Source organism: Nicotiana attenuata, unplaced genomic scaffold, assembly GCF_001879085.1.
Source record: "Nicotiana attenuata strain UT unplaced genomic scaffold, NIATTr2, whole genome shotgun sequence".
Taxonomy (NCBI): domain Eukaryota; kingdom Viridiplantae; phylum Streptophyta; class Magnoliopsida; order Solanales; family Solanaceae; genus Nicotiana; species Nicotiana attenuata.
In genome coordinates this window covers 7,423-29,147 of record NW_017676008.1, presented here as the reverse complement: position 1 = coordinate 29,147, position 21,725 = coordinate 7,423, and the positions used below count along the sequence as shown (strand labels likewise).

Here is a 21,725-nt window from a genome sequence, read left to right as displayed (position 1 = left end):
GGGGGGGGGGGGGGGGGGGGAGTTTGAAACAATACTTGAGGCAGTGAGTATCGATGTAACAATTTTGTTCAAAAAAAGAATATTTTAAGAATAAAATAGCAAAAATCTTGATTAAATTTAAAGTGCTTATAAGCTAAAAATTCATAAGCGAAAGGTGACCAGCTTAACTTGACTTATAAGTATTTTTAACTTTACCAAATGCGTAGACAAGCCAAAGAGTATTTATAACCTAATTTGACCAGCTTATAAGCTTAGCCAAACAACCTCTAACTCTAAATGAGTACACATTTGTGTGATTTTGCATAATTCTAAGAACAAATTTGACAGTTCTCCCTAAAAGTAACCATGAACACCTTGGTCTAAGTATTACGCCATAAATCCCCAACACGGTTGAACGGTGCCTGACAAGTAGAAAAAACCCCATTCCGAAACAACTGGCAAGTGGGCAGGTTGTGAAAACGAAACGGGTGGCTATGTTCACGCCACGACTCCAATAATCCGCGACATGGCAAAAATCTTTAATTAGTTCTGCTTTTTTCCTTCAACAAGTCAGGGGTCTGGTAGCTGCTTGCTGTACTCCACCAGATTTGTACGTAGAAAGCAAAATAGACCGATCACATAGCAATTAGATTCATTGTACTGGGGACTGAAATTTCACGAACATAGTACTAGTGCAGGAGCAAAGTAGAATTGGTTACTCAGAAGATAACTGATTTGGGAATTTTGAAGGATTTATCTTAAAGTGAGTTATTTCTGTGGTCAGAATTCAAGAAATGAAAAATGATGATGAAGTAGTGTTACACCCATGAAAGGTATATCTTTCTCTGAATCACTATCAGCCTTTGCATTGACATACATTGGCTGTGGTAAATGTAATGGGTATATCAAGCCCAACTATGCTACCAGAATTGTGGCTAAGAAGAGCAAGAATTCCGAGACTCCGTCTCCTAAGGTAGTTTCTCCTTGCTTCCTTTTCCTAATCTTTTTATGTAATGTAACATCTTGTTTATTCGAAATGGGATATATTGGTGCTTACTTTTTTTGAACTGGGATATATTGGTGATTACCACTGTATAGCCGTTCTAAAAAGTAACAGCCGGAAAAAAGTATATTTTTTGTATATAAATTTCTGTATGTTATATAAAAAAATATAAATTTTATACACTTTTGTACTACCGAATGTAAATAATTTCGGCTGTAGGTTAAAAGTGATATTATTTCTTCACTGAGCATGAATAGGGTAGACATGTCTTCTTTTATTTTATTTTTGGACAACCGTGGTATCTAGTTCAGCTTGAGCATATCTCAACTACCTCATCATACACATGTACTAGGTAACTCTGCCCATCAAGGATTAGATGGGTGAGAACAGATCACCTAGGTTTTCTGGTTAGATTTCAACGTGGTCTCCAATGGTTTTCATCCATTTTATTGACCCCTAAGCCATACTTTTTTTTTTTATAACCGTAGTGTTCGGGCCAACTTGCGTGTGCTAGACTAATTCCACGGAGATAACTGCTACCTCCCACCAGCAATATGTACCATATAACTCTGTTCACCAAGGCTTTAGACAAATGGGAAGAAATCTCCTAGCGTTTGACCCTTAGGCCACACTCTTGGGTGCAGGTTAGGAATGTGTTTTATCTGGGATTGAATACTCACAAACTGGGGCCTGGTGCAAGAACTGATGACTCAAATGATATGTCATCTAGTCCATTTTTTAAGTATATATGTTCATAAACATTTAGTAGCCTAAAACATGGAACATCACTTTTTGTGGTTGAGGGACTAATGTTAAGTATATGGGGATACTCAACTAGAAAAAGGAAAGTGATCGATCATTTCTCTTGAGGGAAGTTTTGTAAAAAGCACTCGGAGTTGTCATACTCATTTGGTAATCAGTGTCTTCCAATTGAAAATGCACCGGTGACCGTTATGAGCCACATTCAGCAAAGAGTTTCTCGTCTTTGTCCCCATAATACATTATAAATGGCACATTTGAGTTAGCAGAGAAGTTGGTTGCGATGTTGCATCGTGTCTGTTCTAGAATGATAAGGAGCCACTGTCATTTTGGTTTTGGATAATACGAATTTAGAGATATAAAGGTTAATGGGACTTCAACAACAACAATAACAACATACCCAATGTAATCCCACAAGTGGTATCAAGGGAAGGTAGTATGTATGCAGATCGTACCCTACCTTGTGAAGGTAGAAAAATTATTTCCGATAGACCCTCGGCTTAAAGAAAGCATGGTCACAGCAGACGATAAAGAAATACGGAAATGGAGAAGCTTTAGAAAAGAAACATTTATAGCGCCGGCAAAATTAGAAAATCGAAGCAAAATAAATAACATGTAATAATAACATCTACGAATGGGAAATACGAGAATAACACTAGTACTATAGTAAGGGAACGAGATACAGATATGGAAAAGAAAAACGCTTGACTACTAACTAATCCACTACCTTAATCCTCGACTGCCACATCCTCCTATCGAGGGTCATGTACTCGGTAAGTTGAAGATGTGCCTTGTCCTGCTTGATCACCTCACTCTAGATCTTCTTCGGCCTACCTTTACCTCTCATTGGACCCACCATAACCAACCTTTCGCACCTCGTCACTGGGGCATTTGTGCCTCTCTTTTTCACATGCCCAAAACATCTCAGCGTCACTTCCCTCATCTTGTTCTCCACATATACCTCTCCAACCATACCTCAAATATCTTTATTCCTAATCATATCTCTCTTAGTATGCACACATCCATCTCAGCGTCTTCATTTTTGCTACTTTAATCTTCTGAACCTGGAACGTCTTGACTAGCCAGTACTTCACCCCATACAACATAGTCGATCTAACAACCACTTTCTAGAACTTACCTTTAAGTCTTGGCAGTACATTCTTATCACATAAGACGCTGGATGCGAGCCTCCATTTCATCCATGCCACCCCAATACGGTAGGTGACATCCTCGTCGATTTTCCCATTACCTTGAATAATTGACCCAAGATACTTAAAACTATTTCTCTTGGGGATGACTTGTGTATACAGCCTCACCTCCACGCCTGTCTCCTGGGTCACGTCACTGAACTTGCACTCCAAATATTCTGTTTTAGTCCTGCTCAACCTGAAACCTTTAGACTCTAGGGTCTGCCTCCAAACCTCTAGCATTCACATCGCTTCACTTCTCGTTAATCAACACTATATTATATGTAAATAACATGCACCAAGACACCTTTACTTAGATATGTCGCGTCAACTCATCCATCATCGAGGCAAATAGGAATGGGCTAAGAGTTGATCCCTGGTGCAACTCCATCACGACTCGGAAGTGTTCCGAGTCTTCCCCCACTATCTAATTGATGCCACCACAATAAATTTAACCTTCCTTTCCCTCTAAATTATAATATTCCGATTACCTCGTTAATTTTAGTTTTAAACTAACCTCCACTATATTTCAATATTTCATCAAGAGGATTTTCTTTCTCTGTTGGACTGCTTTTTAGTTATAAACCAATTAATTTAAAGATACTTATTGCTTTGTAGTTTATATAACAACAACAACATACTCAGTGTAATCCTATAAGTGGGGTGTGGGGATGGAAGTGTGTACGCAGATCTTACCCCTATCTTGTGCAGGTAGAGAGGCTGTTTTCAATAGTCCCTCGGCTGAAGGAAAGCAAAAATCATAGCAGTTTAAATGAAATACGATGGCGAAGAAGACATGGAAAAAGAAGCATTAACAACAAGATAATAAGAGAGCCTAAACATAAGAAACATCAGGTAGTAATAGAAATTTAAGACTAAGGGAAACGAGAATAATATTAGTACTACTGATAAGGGGAAGTACGCTCGACAACCTACTAACCTTCCCACTCTAATTCTAGACCTCCATACCCTCCTATCGAAGGTCATGTCCTCAGTAAGCTGAAAATGTGCCATATCCTGTCTAATCACATCTCCCAAATACTTCTTTGGTCTACCTCTACCTCTCCTTAGACCCACCATGGTCAACCTCTCACACTTCCTCACTGGGGCATCCGTGCATCTCCTCTTACTTTCTGCTTTGTCCTTATTGTAAATCTTTAATTTCTTTCCGACATAGTTTTCTTTTATCATAACAAATTCGTTGTACAAATTGTTGCCATTGTTTTAGAAATTAAGAGTAAATAAATAAATAAAAATCTATAACGTTATGTCAAATTTCGAAAAATCAAAATTTCGTATCGTATTTAATCTAGAGAATCATCAGTTCTAAATTGTTATAGAGATTTCGATCAACAAAGAGAAAGGAAATAAAATCTACTATAGATTTAGGTTGTCTGGTTGGTTGTACTTTATTTTAGAATGTAAAAAATTACTAGGTCTATGAAGTAAAGCACTTGTAATTACAAACTAGAGGGAAGATTGTATAATTGGACTTAAGGAGTAACAAGGAAAGATAGCTAATATATGGGTAATGGGATATGATGCAAAGTTTTGTTTTGATCATGACCCCTGGAAATCTCAAAATATAAGTACCCTAAACGCTCATTCATTATTCAGCAGTTGGAAGAGAAGTAGTACTTTGTTTCCGATACCATAGTCATAGGATAGAAATGTACAGAACTTGGCATCATTTTTTTACCAAAAGAATTTTTTTCTTCTTCTTGAAGTTCTCTAAATGGCTTCCTTGTTAACAAGTAGTACAATATTTGTGATGTCTTGGATAAGGTGAGTTATCAGAAAGGATAGATGCATGAAGAAACACTAGCTAGCTTTGTCAAATTTACAGATAGTCCATTTGTTTTGAAGCGATGGAAAATGCTCTTCTGGCTATGCAAGTGCTAGAAGTGGATTTTGAGCAAAATTTTCATTGAGTGCTGGAGCTGGTCAATTGAAAAGTTATCTGGGAATCAATCAAAAGTATAATTGAGAAAATCTCATTACCTTTAAAAAAAAGAACAAATTGAGAAATTCTTAAATTGGACACAAATTGACCGTTGCTGAGAACTAATTACAGCAAACTGTTGTTTGGATGGCATGGGATACCAAACCATGTGGTAATCCTTTGAGTGGAATTCAGTCCTAGTTCGCCAATCTTTCCCAGTGTTTTAAACGATATTTGCTTACTTTTTACAATTTTTAAAATACTTTAATAATTCCACCTAGAAATGAAAAGATCACTGTTTAATTTGAATGTCCAGCTAAGTCATTTGAATCTTACGAACTTTACTTCTTCAAATAGGATACTGAGACACCTCCTCCAAGGATTACATCAAACTTGAAGCAGAATTTGCAGTTCCTAAGATTATGGAAGGTCAGTCTTCAGTTAATATCAATGGAGCCTATAAATATATTTTGTCGATCCCTTTCAGCAATTCATGTTGTGGAAAAATCCTTTAGGACTTCCAAAAGAGAAAGTCCAGTACACCGAAGCCTGCTACCAGTTATCGTAAGAAGAGGGTGGAGAAGGAAGAACTGCCAGAAGATGAAGAGATCTACCGTGATCCTACTTTAGCACTATACTAGTAAGTCTTTTCCAGGTCTTGTCTAGAATGAATTTTCCCATTCAGTAGACATCATAATGGGTGAATTGAAAAGCTACTTGTTTTCCTTGAACTTTCTGTAGTACAAATCTGGTCTTGGATGGTGCTGTTCCCGTCTTGCTCGTTGATGGATATAATGTGTGTGGATATTGGCCAAAGTTGAAGAAGCATTTTATGAATGGAATGCTTGACATTGCTCGTCAAAAGCTTCTTGATGAACTTGTATCATTCAGTTTGCTAAGAGGTTTGTTTTTTCCCTTCAATGAGCCTGTTTCTGTCACATAAACGCTTGTTAGAGCACATGTGGTCTTGCCCGGCTCTACAATTGCATGAATAAAAGGTTTCCAGCTGGGATAAGCTTAACTTTCTTGATTCTCAATCAGATATATGCATCTCAAGAATTACTTGAAAAAGCGAATTCCTTCTTCTAATAGTTGTATTTTATGAACTAGTCATCAGATACAAATTCTGCTACTGTTTTCTATGAGGTGACTTTTCTCTAACACTTGTTATATTTTTCTTCCTAAGCTATATGTTGGAGTTTTCTTCTGTTTTCCATCAGATAGTTGGCATCTAGCATACGAAATAAGCTGGTATAAATCCCATATGCTCAACTAGTTGTTCTTTGTATACTTTGTTCATGTCTAATCACTTGTCGATGGGTTAAAATGTCGCCATCTCATTTCAGTATATTGCAGAGGTGAAAGTGGTGGTTGTATTTGATGCCATGATGTCTGGACTACCTACACACAAGGAAAACTTTGAGGGGTAATTCCTATTAGACAATCAAAAGCAACCCCATAATTATGTTCTGTGGATATATTTCTGTATGATACAAGTGATATCTACTAGTAGTTGAGAATAGGTTTTCGAGCTAAAGGAAAATTCTAATATTATTGTTATAGTTACTATTATTTATATATCTAATTAACTTATTTTTTTACTTTTATTTTATTTGATATGTTGATGATATGAGTTGAGCTTAAATGAAAATGTGAGGATTCATATAGCCGATCCCCAACTTGTTTGGGACTGAAGCATAGTTGTTGTTGTTGGATGCATTTCTGTCTGATGGACACACGCAGAATTTGCTATTATTTTTCTGCTCGTTCTGTCATTGTTGTAGTCTCAACTTATGAAGTCAGATTCTTTTCCTCCTTTCTTAAGGTAACATGTGGATATGCTGTTGCATACTAATGCTGCATGCTATTGGTTGTAAATAGCAAATCAGTGACACATGCTCGTGAAATATTCTTGGGCCCTGATGCGATATCATGTCTATTTCATATTCACTTGCTTCATTGTTGCTTAATATTACAAAATGATTTTAAGTCTTGAATTGAATATACTTTCAAGAATTTTCTTATTATGGTTATTTTCAGTCTATTTTTTCTCCACTTTTGAGATATTCAGGTGATCTAAAGAAGAAATCTGATTTTATAATCATATTTTTCATGTTGGTGGTTATTTGATTAAGAAACCAAACTTGTAATGGTCAATCTGTAATGACACTTTATTTATGTATCTTCTTGTCCTATTGAATGCAGTCTAGAGGTAGAGTTCCATGACCAGCTACTTCTTTTGCAGTGTTGATGTAGTATACTCAAGTGAAACATGTGCTGATGCATGGATTGAGAAGGAGGTGAGAATGTGATGAAGCTCAATTTTAGAGAAGATTTATCTTTTTTTATTGTCAAGTTGGTGAGTAAATGACTTTAAGTAGTACTAGAAGTCTGTTATCTTGATACTCCTTTTTGATGGTAGAGTCTTTCTGCAAGAATAATTGCAAAATGAATGCTCAGTTCGCATTAGAAGTTAAAAACAAAAGTTGGATCGTTGCTTTGAGTTAGTATGGGTTGATGTTCATCTGTTCTTACCTTTTTATCCGTATCATAAGTTCAGTGCTGATTTTGCTGTCAAAATTTTGCATTTATTGGATCAAGATGGTGCACTTCTGTACTCATCCTTTTTTAAAAATAAAAAATACGCCATGTGTAGTTTATTCCAAATTAAAGCATGGTATTCATGTGTCCTAATATTTCCTAGTCTGTTGCTGACATTAGAGTTTGGACCACGAGAGGTTGAAGGGGAAATAGTATTGGGCATGGTTGGACTTGAAAGTTACCTCTCCATTTTTATTGTGATTTGCAACACCACCATTAGATGCAAAACTGGGGCCTTAAAATGGATATCAGAAACTGGTTTGCTTGATTCACATACCTTTATCTGTAATAATTTGTTGATGATGCACTGATCGATTTGTTGTCCTTAACATTTAAAGGTGGTTGCATTGAGGGAGGATGGGTGTCCAAAAGTCTGGGTTGTCACATCTGATCACAATCAGCAGCATGCAGCCTATGGAGCAGTAGGTACTTCTACCTTGTGATATGTGATCTAAAAGGAAAAGAACAATTTGTTCCACTATTACTCCACTTCAAGTTGCACATTTTGCATCTATTTGTTCAAAGGACATTGTCTGGATTTAAATAGTTCTTTGTTAGTGTTACTTATCAAATAAACAAAAAAAAGGTGCATGATTACTAACATCACCTCTTGAATCAGAAGGCAGAAACAGACTTCTTTAGCTGGTATTTTGAGTTATCTGCATGCTGGTTTTAGATGTCAGGATCTTTCTTATGCTAGTTGAAGTGCACCAATAACTTTTCCCTCTGCTCCAATCTGATTATATATTTATCATAGCACTGAAGCATTTCAACATTTTCTGGTACTCTAATCTTCTATGAAAGTAAAAGGATTAGCTATCTGTTTCAAATAAAAAAAAAAACAAAAAAAGTAAAATGTATAGCTATTTCCGCCACAGTTAGCAGCCTCCTTTCATCACCATTCATTCTCTAGTAGTCTAGCCTATACATCCTTTGGGTAGAGACTGATTTCCTTGTTCAAACTTTGACGGTTTTACCAGGGGGCTTTTGTTTGGAGCTGCAAGGCATTAATCTCTGAGGTAATGTGCAAATATCAGCTTCTTCATTGTACTCGCATAAATCCTTTCATCTGTCAATTTGCTTTGTTACTTTATGTCTCGAAACAGAAGGAAAAGGAAGTTGGGAGTTCAATAATTTCTCTCTTGTTTCTTCTGCATAATGAAGAGCAAAGATAATAAAAGTTTGTTTTGTTTTACTTGGGCTTTATTTCGTTGAGTGAGAAGAAAAGTTTGTATGTATTCTATTCCGTACTCCTTACCCGAAGTAAAGGAAAATAAGTTTCTTCAATTTTTCTTCCTTTCTCACTTCACTACTTACCCGAAGTAAAGGATAATAAGTTTCTTCAATATTTTTTCATTTTTCACTTTTTACTTCCCTCCCTTAGTATAACCTTATGTTATGATCTGCGTTGCAAGATGTTTGGTTAGCTTGTAAGAGTTACGATTGAGGAGATCGCAGTGGTCCTTTATCCTTATTATTTCTTTGAACTGAAAAACAATTGAGTCTAACTCTTAGCTCCACTTGCTGCTTGGGTCCCAGGGTCAATCTTGTAGCGGGTAGTATGATTTTCCACAGGATTCCAAATTCTGTTTATCTACTTGTGGGGAGGTTTTGTCTTGTCAAAGTCAAACATGACCAGCATCAGTGCACCCTGTGTAGTTAAGTTAGCTTGGTCTATGGCTCCATGCTATGGCAATTTGATCATTTAAGAACATAAAGGAAAAGCTTGTGGGTGGGCAATGATTGGATTGGTCATTTTCTTCTGAAACTAATTATTACTAATCTGGCTAACTCATGACTGAATTGGAAAATATTCTGAAATTTCAGAAACCTTCAGTCTTGTGAAACCAGGAGAGGTATTGCTCCAGAACACAATCATTGGTGTGGGACATGTCTCAAACTAAACATCCTAGTTCGCAATATGCACCCTGCTTCTAGCCTGGTCCATTCAACTATTATTGTACCTTACCAAGTAATACTCTACATAACAAAACTTATGATGTGCAGGCCTATTGTTCCTTATCTGTGTAGTTCCCAGTAAAACAAAATGTATTTCTAGTCTTCGGCGATGGAAAAAGAAAATTAAAGAAATGAAATTTTCCAAAAAATTAAACAGAATTAAAAATGCAAAGCAAGTTGAAGACTTTGCTTGTTTCCTTCTCCATCTCCTTTCCTTCGGGAAATTTGTTGCCCCTCAACTTATAACGGCCTTGTTATCAAAGGAGCTCCTTGAGTTAAAAAAAAAAAGAACTGACGTCATAGATGATAGTAATATAGCTTCATTTATTTTATAAGGGATAGTAAAATAGTATTAAGAGGTTACGTGTCGCTTTCCTGTTAAATTTAATGGACCATAGGGTCCAACATAAAAAAGGGATGTTCGTGTTCAGAGGCTTCCTTTTTCTTTTCCAAAATATCTCATTGTTTATAGTTCTTTAATATTTGTAATTCTCTTTCTTTTTCTTTCCCCTTTTTCCCTTTCTTGATCCTCTTTTGTATCTTCTTTCCTTCTCCATTTCTTTCTAATGGAAAAATACAAGAGTTGATCCTCAGCTTAATGGGCTAAACTTAAGGAAAGGGGTTTGTTGAGTCCGAAAAGGAAGTTCACGGGCCTAGATCAGAGTAATAATAGTATAAGAGCTTATGTGATACTGTTCTGTAAAGTTTTCTTCTGTCCCTTATGTATTGTGTAGAAGAACTTACTGATAAAATTGTTTTTTGTACAATACCTCTACAACTCTGTAGAATAGTCTTCTTTTGAGTCTATCTTACATTTGGACTAGAGACCAAAGAATAGACCACTGTAGGCTTTGGCACCTTTTCCTACTTTGTCTTAGTTCAAATTGTCTAACAAATGTATTATCTCATGGATATGAAGAATAGGTGCTTGAATGTTCTGATAAAGTGTTTGCGCTAGAAATAACAACTACTGCTATGTATAATCTGCTCCCTATTTCTGATGTTATTTCTCTGATCCTTTGAGATAATGTAGATCAAAGCTTCACATAAGGAGGTTGAGAGAATGCTGCGGGAACATAGGTATGTTGCGTAGCTTGAATTTCTTTCATTTCTTCTCGAATCTGGAGATTCCCCACCTCGTTGGGTGGGAAAAAGATTCATCTGAATGGTATTTGCAAAAGCTTGACGGCACTCACATTTTCCATATTCTTCTTTACCTTTCAATGAAATATATTTAAAACAGGGGACGCTAGTTTGCAATTATATGTTCTTGTACTTACCTTACACTTTTTTGTTGTAAAGCATATAAGGTGCCAAGCTATTTTAAAGAGAGTTTTTAATAATATATATGACTTTTGAACCTGTTTAAAGTTGTTTTAAAGTCATTTTTTGTGATTAAGACTTTATGCTCATTCTAGTTGAGGTTTGGAAGGACATTGCAGAATCCTTCATCTTTCTTACGGCAAGTAGGTAGAAGTCATTTAGTACTTGACCGCTTGAGCCCCTAGTCCTCAGCTAAGCCACTAAGAATGTAAAGTCTAGCATGTTAATGAAGTCTAATGACTTTCCAGTCAGTTCTTGTCTCTTTTGATATGACAAAGAAAATGCTACTTTATGCCTGACAAACAAGTTTACCCTGAATCAAGGATCAAGGGCGCACGTTAACCATTGGTCTCGGCGCACAATAGCAAGGAATGCGATTGTGACCGGAAAACGATGGCTCGTCGCCGGAAAACTGTGCAGGACACCAATTTGCAGTCGGGGAAGCTAATCACTCCAGCAAATGACATACAAAAGGAACTACCACCACTCACATTTGGGAGTTTTCTACCGCAGAAATACCAATCTATTGAGGAAGTTCATGAAACTAGCTTTCTGAAGGTGATGTGCAACTTCAATCTGTCAAAGCGGAAGGAACAACACTACAGGCAGCTCAGCGATTATAGTACTCTGAAGCGGGTGGGTCGGGGAAACCAACTCCTACAGCAGCTGACATTGTATGAGGGAATCGCTGCTCACAAATGGGTAAACCCTTGTCTTTTGTTCCTCCAACTGATAGTGATGGTAAACGAATTGTCAAATTGAGCAAGGAAGATTTACAATCCCAGGCAGATTATTGGAAAACCTTGCTAATTGGGTACATAATAGGAGAGAATCCTTATGAAAAAGCTATGGAGAGTTTTGCCGTGAACGTGTGGAATTTTGTCACTAAACCTCATATCTGAATTCACTCCGAGGGATATTGTATTTTCAAATTTCACACCATAGCCGATATGGATCAAGTACTACAGCCAGGGCCATATACCTTTAGAAACAAACTAATGGTGCTGAGGCTATGGGAAATTGACTTCTCATTCAATAGAGACATTCTAAGCATAGTGCCGGTTTGGTTGAGATTCCCTAGTTTACTAGTAAGGTATTGGGCGACTCAGGTTTTAAGCAAAATGGCAGTGTTGTAGGAAAATCCCTATACACTGATAAGTTCACTGCTCACTATGAGTAGATATCATATGCTAGGGTTCTTGTGGAGATAGATGCTGCATATCCTCTTCCAAACCAGCTAGAGATAGAGTCACCTTTTGGCCCTATGATACAGAATTGGAGACACTTTTTTTTATAATGATTGTCTGAAATTTGGACATGATTCCTCTGAATGTTGGCACAACAAGTGCTGTGATGAAGGGGAGGATCACCAGGAAGGTGAAAGGCCAAGGAGGAAGAGAAGAAGAGCAAAGAAGCCAGCAAGGACTATAAAGCAGGCATGGCCGGTGAAGAAACCAGAAGTGAATGCTGGTAATGCTCCAGAGCCACATAGTGATGATGCTCTGCAAACAAGCCCTTCTAATCTGCCTGAATGCACTGGTTTTGCTAGAAGGAATATGGACCCTGTATCACATGATGCTCCTGTGCCTTGTCATGGCAAAGATGGGGAGACTATACAGAGTGCCACACACTGTGATCCTGTTATCGAAATGATGCACTACAATGACAAAGGGAAGGCAGCTGCTGAGCCAAGGCATGCTGGGAGAAGAGGGCAACAGGTGGATCCAGGTCCAACATGCTCTCCAATTCACAAGCCCCCATGATCATCGCCACTTGGAATACCAGGGGCCTGAACCAGGCCCATAAGTAGAAGGAGGTAAAAATCTTTCTGGCTAAAAATAAGGTAGATATAATGGGGTGTATTGAAACCAGAGTTAAAGAACATTAGGCTAAGAAAATACAAAAAGATTGCCCTGGAGTGGAATGTTTGTTGTAACTATTCTCTTGCTGCTAATGGTAGGATTTGGATTCCGTCGAGAGCTCATGCTCATGTTCAGATTTAGATGATTCAAACTACAGATCAATTCATCCATTATCCAGTGGACGATACCAGAACTTAGTTTACAACATATCTCAGCATCATATATGCCCAGAATGATCGCCAGCAAAGGGAGACTTTATAGGGGGATCTTATGTGCAGGCTCATATCCCATGGCTACTTAGTGGAGATTTTAACAATGTCCTATCTTCTGATGATAGAATAGGATCCCCTGTAACACAGGGATTCAAAGATGTGATTGACTTTCTGCAGCTTACCCCCCTTAGAGCTAAAGGGTGGCACTTTACTTGGACAACCAAACAAGGAACTGATTCAAGAGTGTATAGCAAGATAGATTGGGCTCTGGGAAATTATCAATGGATACAACGATATGGTCAAGTGGAGGCAGACTTTTTGAAGCCTTCAGTTTCTGATCATTCCCCTATCCTAATCAAATGTGGTGGATAGAAACTATTACATCCTAAGCCATTTAGGCTATACACAAATGTCATGGATCTTCCACAATTCCAGAGTATTATTCAGCAAGTGTGGCAACAAAATCATACTAGCACACCTATGCAACAGGTCTGGTGCAAGCTGAAGGTTATGAAGGTGCAACTGCAAGCTTCTAATGCTTATATGGCTTCCTACAAGCAAAAACTTAAGCAGGCAAGAGAGAGATTGGCTATTGTCCAGGACCAGGTACAGCAAGATCCTTTAGCCCAGAACCTGTTTGATCTAGAAAAAGACACACTAGCTGACATTGAGAAATGGAGTAATATTGAGGAGCAAGTTCCGAGACAGAAATCTAGGGCATGTTGGATTGAGTGTGGTGATGCTAATACTAAATACTTCCATGCCCAATGGAACATCAGATCCAGCCAGAATAGTATAACCTCTATATATACTGACACATGGATAAAGGTTACTGATCCAAAACTGGTTGAGCAGGAGTTTATTAGAGTCTTTAGATCCTTGATGGGTGATTGTGCTACTGAACTGCCTTGTGCAAACACAACTATAATCAAGGATGCACCATGTTTAACTGTGCCACAACAGAGAGACTTGATACACGAAGTAACTGATGTGGAAATCACTGCAGCAATGTGGGACATGCCCAGGGATAAAGCACGAGATGTTGATGGGTTTCCTATTGAATTCTTCACTAGAAACTGGAACATAGTGAAGGAGGACCTCTTTGCAGCTGTTAAGAACTTCTTTAATACTTGTAGTCTACCTAGGATGATAAATACTACAGCAATCACTTTAGTACCTAAAGTCCCAACACACTTCAACAGTCAAGTACTATAGGCCTATTGCATGCTGTGCTACCTTGTATAAGGTCATCCTTAAAGTCATCGCTAGAAGAATCAAGACTGTTCTTGATGGTTTGATTGGACATTCCCAAGGTGTATTATTGATGATATATCTTACTTAGTCATGAGCTGTTTAAAGGGTACTACAGAAAGGGTATCTCACCTAGATGTATGTTGAAGGTAGACTTGAGGAATGCTTATGATACTCTTGAATGGGGATTTCTCAGAAGAATGCTTGTTGATCTTGGTTTTCCCTTCAAGTTTGTGAAGTGGATAATGGCATGTGTTATTACATTATCGTACTCTTTGATGCTTAATGGAGGCCTAACCACACCTTTCAAAGGCAAAAGGGGATTAGACAAGGAGATCCAATGTCTCCATACTTATTTGCCATTGCAATGGAGTACTTGGGAAGATAATTGGGCCAATTACACAAGAATGGGGACTTTAACTTTTATCCTAGGTGCAGGAAGTTAAATAGTACACATATTTCTTTTGCAGATGATCTCCTGATGTACTGCAGAGCTGATATTGAATCTATAAGGATCTTGAATGTTGCTTTCCACAGATTCTCCGTTGTTTCTGAACTGGAGGCAAATGTGGATAAGAGTGCTATATACATGGCTGGAATTTCATCATCCTTGAGGTAGGAAATCCTTGCAACTCAGACTTTTCTGAAGGAAAGCTTCCTTTCAAGTACTTGGGGATTCTTTTAGACTCAAAAAGGCTATTTGTTCACCAATATCTATCACTTATTGAGAAAATTATTGCAAGGATCACCTGCTGGTCGGCTAAGCTCTTATTTATGCTGGTAGATGTCAACGGATAAAGGCTGTCATCTTTGGTATTCAAACCTACTGGGCACAGATATTTGTATTCCCAAAGAAGGTTACGAAGTTAACTGTGACAATATGTAAAACTTTCCTATGGACCGGTGCTGCTTCTATTTCTAAGGGAGCACTAGTGGCATGGGAGAGGGTATGCAAGCCAATAGCTGCTGGAGGGCTCAATGTACTGGGACATCAAACTATGGAATAAAGCAGCAATCATAAAACACTTATGAGATATAGCACGAAAGAAGGATTGCCTATTGGTAATGTAGGTACATAGCTTCTATATAAAAAACAAGGACTTAAAAACAATGACTACACCAAAGACTGCATCTTGGGTGGTGAGGAAAATATTAGATGGCAGGAACTTGATTATGGAGCACCAACAACTTCAAGGAGGCATCCACAACAGGCTACAATCCATGTCTACTAATACAAAGTTCCAGATAAAGCAGATGTATCTGAAGCTGATACCAACATATCCCAGAGCTGAATGGAAGAGTTTGATGCTGCACACAAGCATCCATCTCAGATATAAATTCATTCTATCGCTTGCAGCACAACATAGACTAGCCACAGTGGAAAGACTGGTGAAGATTGGCATCCAAATTCCTACCGCCTGTGCATTCTATGGACATAGCCTGAAATCATTTAGCCACATTACAAAGCAATTGTGGTCCAGGTTATGTTCGTGGTTGGGGTATAATAAGAGAATTGGTGATTGGAACACAGAATTGGAATGAGCATGCAAAAAAGCCAAGAGCAGGAGCAAGTGCTATTACCAGCTGTGTGTTTGCCATGATTGTTGCATTGATTTGGAGAGAGAGGAACAAGATTAGATTTGAACAAGCTGGATTTGATGCTTCTAAAATCTGCAGGGAGATAGTACTGCACCTGCACACCAGAGGAAAGGACATAGCCAAGTGGAAAAGAGCACTGCAACAGTTGAACTGGTTTCCATGGATAGTTAGCTGATACAATGACCACTAGGAGATCCTTGATGTAAGAACTGAAATGCTATTTGTGTCAATCTGGGAATGATTATAGGATAGATAGACATTGGAATTGATAGAAGAAGAGTGTGATATATATTTGGAGTAGCCCGTCAAAGCTATTCCTCGGACTTCATTGTACATGTTTTTTGGTATCAATAGAATATAATGTTTATTTAAAACAAAAAAAAAACAAATTTACCCCAGAACTAAAAGACTTTTAACAGTACGCACCTCACAAAACTGCCTTTAAGCTAAACTGAGAGGCAATTGTTTTGTTGTGAATTATTTTCTTGGAGTTTAGTTTTAACTCAGGACACATAATCACAATTTTTTATGAAAAAAGTTTGTCAATTCACATTTATGATTGTATTTGCGCAATAAAATTGGAAATGGGGTAGTGATGTTGCTTAGTTTTTGTTATCGCTTTCTGTTTCACCCCACCCCTTGAAAAAGTTATCATTTGAAGAATATAGCGGACATTTCAATCTCATCACCCATATATAACTGTCGAGTTCAGGACACATTTTCCTTTTCCAGCTGTCAAACTAATTGGTGAAACTAGTAATGGGAAGTCATAGTATGACTAATCGATGGCAGTCTTGATTTCGCACATTATATAATTTTATTCACATCTAGCGCATTGCTAATAGTGTCATGATCTATTGATTTTCTTTACAGATCTACTTCTATGCAAGGTAAATTGCTAAAGCACAACCTTGATTCAGAAGTTGTGGATGCTCTCAAGGACCTCAGGGACCAGCTTTCTCAAAATGAGACACGCAGGTGATAGTAGTTTCCCGTGAGATAATATCCGAGACGAAGCCAGAATTTTAAGCCAGTGGATTGCAAAATCATCATTACACTCACTACTTTGTGACAGTAGTTTTGATATCAGTATAAATTTATGCATTTCTAAAAATTATTAACTGCGTATATGCATATTGCGCTGATGCTGCCTTCAACAGTGGGTTATATCCTCCACTTCGTGCTTACCTCAAGGAGATGCAAACATTTACTTCTTGCTTTCCTTTTTGCTAATTCAACACTAGTCTCAGAAAAATTGTTGTATTTACAAAGTATCCTTCTACATTGTACAGCATCCTCTAATTTCAGGGAGTGGTATATAAGTTGGATCAGTTTATTCTTCTAGCTGTGATGTTTTTAGTATTGCAAACATAATGTCCCATCACTTTTTGAGACTTATTTCCTGCTGCAACTCTATGTCATTTTATTCTGAGTAACACCTAGTTAGTGTACTGCAGTACAAGAAGGATAATAGGAGGCAAAAGAAAAGGGTAAGATTTTGAAAATACGAATTACGTGATGATTGATACAAAATACTAGATGATTTGAGCATCATATTCTGCAACCCTTTCATTCTTTTTGGAAATAATAGGAACATGCATTTAACAACTGAATATACCTGGACGTATGACTTTTTAGTTGCTAGTACTAGGTGTGGATTTATGTTCTTAGGGTTGAGGGGTCTTCTTCGGCCTATCATTATGTGAAAATAGTATGGGCTAGCCCGTTTTAAAACTGATAATTGAAAAATAGTCAGTTATTGAAAAATAGCTACTATGAGGTTAAATATGGACAATAATACCCTAGCTGAAATATGGTAGATTCACTACTAAAAATCCGGAAAAAAGCGACCAAAATTTGGCGACCAAAATTGGTCTGTCAGGAAAAGCGACCAACGTTGGTCGCTAAATTGGAGAAAATAATTAAATAATTATTTTAAATACATTAGCGACCAAGGTTGGTCGCTTTTTGGTCGCTAATTTGGTCAAAATGTTGACCGGACTGGTCAGACTTGCTTGGTCAAAGAAATGCTGAAATTAGCGACCAAAGTTGGTCGTTAAAGTGGGACCCACTTATAAAATTTTAATAATTATATTATTATTTAAAATAAAATTTTAAAATATAAATAAATAGTCAGATTCAAGAATTAGCGACAAAGTTGGGTCGCTCACGTAAAGCGGAAGGCAGATAGAAGACCAACTTTGGTCGCTAATTTGGGAACCCAGTTTATAAAATTAAATAAATTATATTTATTATTTAAAAAAAATTTATTAAAATATAAATAAATATAATTCAAAATTAGCACAAAAAGTTGTCGCTTACTAAAGGGGAAGCCAGATAGAGACCGACTTTGGTCGCTTAATTGCTGGGACCCAATTCTAACGTTTTAACAATTATACTTATTAATTTAAATATTATATAAAATATAAATTAAATCTATTTAATATTAAGCGACCAACTCGTTGGTCTGCCTAATTTACATTTTCTGGAATATTTAGCGACAAACTTTGTCGCTAATTTGAATTTCTGGACAATTAGCGACCAAATATTGGTCTCTTTTCAGGTCACATTTGGTCAAAATTAAAAATCACTTTTGTATTTCTTCTAAATTAATATAAATATTAATCCGTAACACTTTTGTGAATACAAGGGATGAATACACTAAAAATATCGTCTAGACATGCTATATTATGTAGTTTAAAGTAGTACAACGAAGGCGTAACACGCTGTTATAATATATCATGCTATATATGTAGTTTACAATACAAATAATGATTAACAGATCATGTCTATAACATGCTATATATGTAGTTAAAAGTAGCACAAAGTGTTATATATATATATATATATTTATATATATATATATAGTATATATTATATACATAATACATTATCATATACATACTAACATATACTATAACAAGTATATATAACGTTATTAGTATTAGCAGTGAAGTGTCTATGAGTGTGTATGTATTATGTGTGTGTGGTATATACCACACACATACACACACACTAACATAATACTATAACAAGTGTTTAGTATGTATATGATAGTGTATATATATATATATATATATATATAGTACTAATATATTATATATATATATATATAATACATATATATATATATATATATATATATATATATATATATATATATATATATACCACACACACACCACACACACAGACACTTCACTATATACATAACGTTTATATAACTTTTATAGTATAGTGTTAGTGTGTGGTATATATATAACACACAACACTAACATATACTATAAACAAGTGTTAGTATATATATAATACAACACACACACACACACACATACACACTCACACACATCACAGAGACACTTCACTATAATACTATAACGTTTATATATACTTTTTTATTGGTTATAGGGATATGTTAGTGGTGTGTGTATATATAACACACACACTTCGTGCTACTGTAAACTACATATATAGCAATGTTATAGTACATGATATTGATAAATCATTATTTGTATTTGTAACAGAGTTAATGAAATGACATTCATTTCATCGCAACTAAAGGTTTATAAGGTCGAGATCAATTATAACATATTAATTAATATAATTCGGTATGTTTTGTTTTTAATCAATTACTCTCTCTCTCTCTCTCTCTTCTCTCTCTCTCTATATATATATTATATATATATAGTATATATATATATAATATATATATATATACACACACACACCGACAGACTTTTTTTTGTCGCTTATAGTAATTAGTAAGTGTATTAGTTATAATTAACTTATAGATTGACATTACACTAAGTATTAGTGCATTAGATAATATTATATCGAATATATATATATATATATATATATAATATATATATATAATATATTATATATATATATATATATATATGACACACACCACAGACACTTCCCTATGAATACTATATATGTTTATATAACCTTGTTATAGTATAATGTTGTGTGTGTATATATATAACACACACACTTCGTGCTACTTTAACTACATATATAGTATGTTATAGTACATGATATTGTATTCATTATTTGTATTGTAACAGAGTTAATGAATTACATTCATTCATCACTAGGTTATAAGTCGATGAATCAATTATAACATATTATTTGATATAAGTCGAGACGTTTTGTTTTTAATCAATACTCTCTCCCTCTCTCTCTCTCTCTCTCTCTTTCTCTCTCTCTCTCTCTCTCTATATATATATATATATATATATATAGACACGCACACACATACTCACACAGACACACACACATATATATATAGGCACACACACACACCAACACACACACACAACACATATATATATAGACAACACACACACACACACAACACACACACATATATATATAGACACACACACACACACATACATTATATATATACTTTTTTTTTGTCGCTATACGTAATTAGTAAGTATATTAGTTGTAATAACTTATAGATTGACATTACACTAAGTATTAGTGCATTAGCTAATATTATATCGAATATAGCTTATATATAATTTGATTCATCGACTTGATAACCTATATAATCTATTAGAAGTAATTAACAAGTTATTATTTTTTTTTAATATTATGCTTATAGTTTTTAATTATTATATAAAATTAATAGTTATAATAAAATAAATATTTATAGCTAATAAGATTTTTTTTATAGCTATAATATATTTAAAAACCAAAATAGAAAAAAAGTTATTTTTAGAAATAGCGACCAACTTTGGTCGCTATTTTTGGTCAAAACAGTCAAAAATAGCGACCAAACGTTGGTTCTCTATTTTGGTCAAACAGTCATAAACTTAATTAGCTACCAAATAGCGACCAACGTTGGTCGCTTTTTTATAAATCCAGACTTAATAACGGGTTTCCCCCTTCCATTCTTCTATTTTCTTCCCAAAATTTCCCCAAATTCTCTCTCAAAATTCCCCTCGCCCTTCTCTATTTTCCCTCAAACAAATCAATCCCCCCCCACCGCCAGCGCCACACACAATGACCGCCTGAGCCACCACCGGAGCCGCGCTGCCACACGCCTGCCCCTGCCCTTTCTCTCCTTCTCCAACCTAAAAAAACCTAGGTTTTGAATTATAACCTTGAATCTTTGTTATTTCTCTATTTTTGTGTTCAATTATTTCAATATTGTGTAGTTTAAGGATATGAATTAATGTTTAAATTCTTTGAACATTGTTTTTATTGAGGATTTAGGGTTATGTCTTTGTTTTAATAGCTTTGTTAATTAATTTTATTAACTAATTAAGTTTATTTAGTGTGAATTTAGTTTTAGTTAGATTTTAAATTATACCTTTTTATTGTCTTGATAGTTTAGTTAGAATCTAGGGTTTAGTTTATGTATTGGAATTTTAAGTTTATTAAATTGAAGTTTTAGGATATTGAATTTGAACTTTTTGTGTATGAGTTGAACTTTTTTGGGATGAATTGAAATTTTTGTGTATGAATTGAAATTTTAGGATATGAATTTGAGCCTTTTAGGATATGCTATTGGACTTTTAGTTTATGTATTTGGAATTTTAGTTTATAAATTAAATTTTAGTATATGAATTGAACTTTTGTGGATATGAGTTGAACCTTTAGGATATGAATTGAAACTTTAGGATATGAATTGGACTTTTAGTTATGTATTGGAATTTTAGTTTATAAATTGAAATTTTAGGATATGAATTGAACTTCTGTGGATATGAGTTGAACCTTTAGGATATGAATTGAATCTTTAGGATATGAATTAAAATTTTTGGATTATGTATTGGAATTTTAGTTTATAAATTGAAGTTTTAGGATATGAATTGAACTTTTGTGGATATGAGTTGAACCTTTATGATATGAATTGAACAATTAGGATATGAATTGGACTTTTAGTTTATGTTTTGGAATTTTAGTTTATAAATTGAAATTTCAGGATATGAATTGAACTTTTGTGGGTATGAGTTGAACCTTTAGGATATGAATTGAACCTTTAGGATATGAATTGAAAATTTTGGATTATGTATTGAAATTTTAGTTTAT

General features: G+C 35.5%; 2 protein-coding genes across 4 annotated transcripts; both read left to right on the top strand.

Moving 5' to 3' along the window:
• Positions 1–339: 339 nt before the first annotated feature.
• Positions 340–17,021, top strand: LOC109220669 (uncharacterized protein YacP). Of its 2 annotated transcripts, none has more exons than XM_019385130.1 (10): positions 340–952; positions 5,228–5,299; positions 5,386–5,510; positions 5,612–5,772; positions 6,227–6,296; positions 7,116–7,170; positions 7,810–7,897; positions 8,452–8,490; positions 10,464–10,510; positions 16,551–17,021. In XM_019385130.1, the coding sequence occupies exons 1-8, from the start codon at positions 806–808 to the stop codon at positions 8,487–8,489; spliced, it is 756 nt and encodes a 251-aa protein (XP_019240675.1). In that variant the 5' UTR covers positions 340–805; the 3' UTR covers position 8,490; positions 10,464–10,510; positions 16,551–17,021. The 2 variants fall into 2 exon arrangements, with proteins under 2 accessions (XP_019240675.1, XP_019240674.1); XM_019385129.1 differs by having other exon boundaries at positions 342–952; positions 7,810–7,893.
• On the top strand, positions 10,518–16,544 carry LOC109220670. Of its 2 annotated transcripts, none has more exons than XR_002067142.1 (2): positions 10,518–14,693; positions 14,822–16,544. XR_002067142.1 is itself a non-coding variant. In XM_019385131.1 (2 exons), the coding sequence occupies exon 2, from the start codon at positions 13,242–13,244 to the stop codon at positions 14,040–14,042; it is 801 nt and encodes a 266-aa protein (XP_019240676.1). In that variant the 5' UTR covers positions 10,518–12,569; positions 12,714–13,241; the 3' UTR covers positions 14,043–16,544. The 2 variants fall into 2 exon arrangements, 1 of the variants encoding a protein (XP_019240676.1); XM_019385131.1 differs by having other exon boundaries at positions 10,518–12,569; positions 12,714–16,544.
• Positions 17,022–21,725: the final 4,704 nt, after the last annotated feature.

Bases quoted from the DNA above. Each gene is read 5' to 3' on its own strand.
- LOC109220669 (XM_019385129.1), top strand. From the start codon at position 806: ATGAAAGGTATATCTTTCTCTGAATCACTATCAGCCTTTGCATTGACA. The intron at 5,511-5,611 runs GTAAGTCTTTTC...AACTTTCTGTAG, and splicing joins CCTACTTTAGCACTATACTA to TACAAATCTGGTCTTGGATG. The intron at 7,171-7,809 runs GTGAGAATGTGA...TAACATTTAAAG, and splicing joins ATGCATGGATTGAGAAGGAG to GTGGTTGCATTGAGGGAGGA.
- LOC109220670 (XM_019385131.1), top strand. From the start codon at position 13,242: ATGGATCTTCCACAATTCCAGAGTATTATTCAGCAAGTGTGGCAACAA.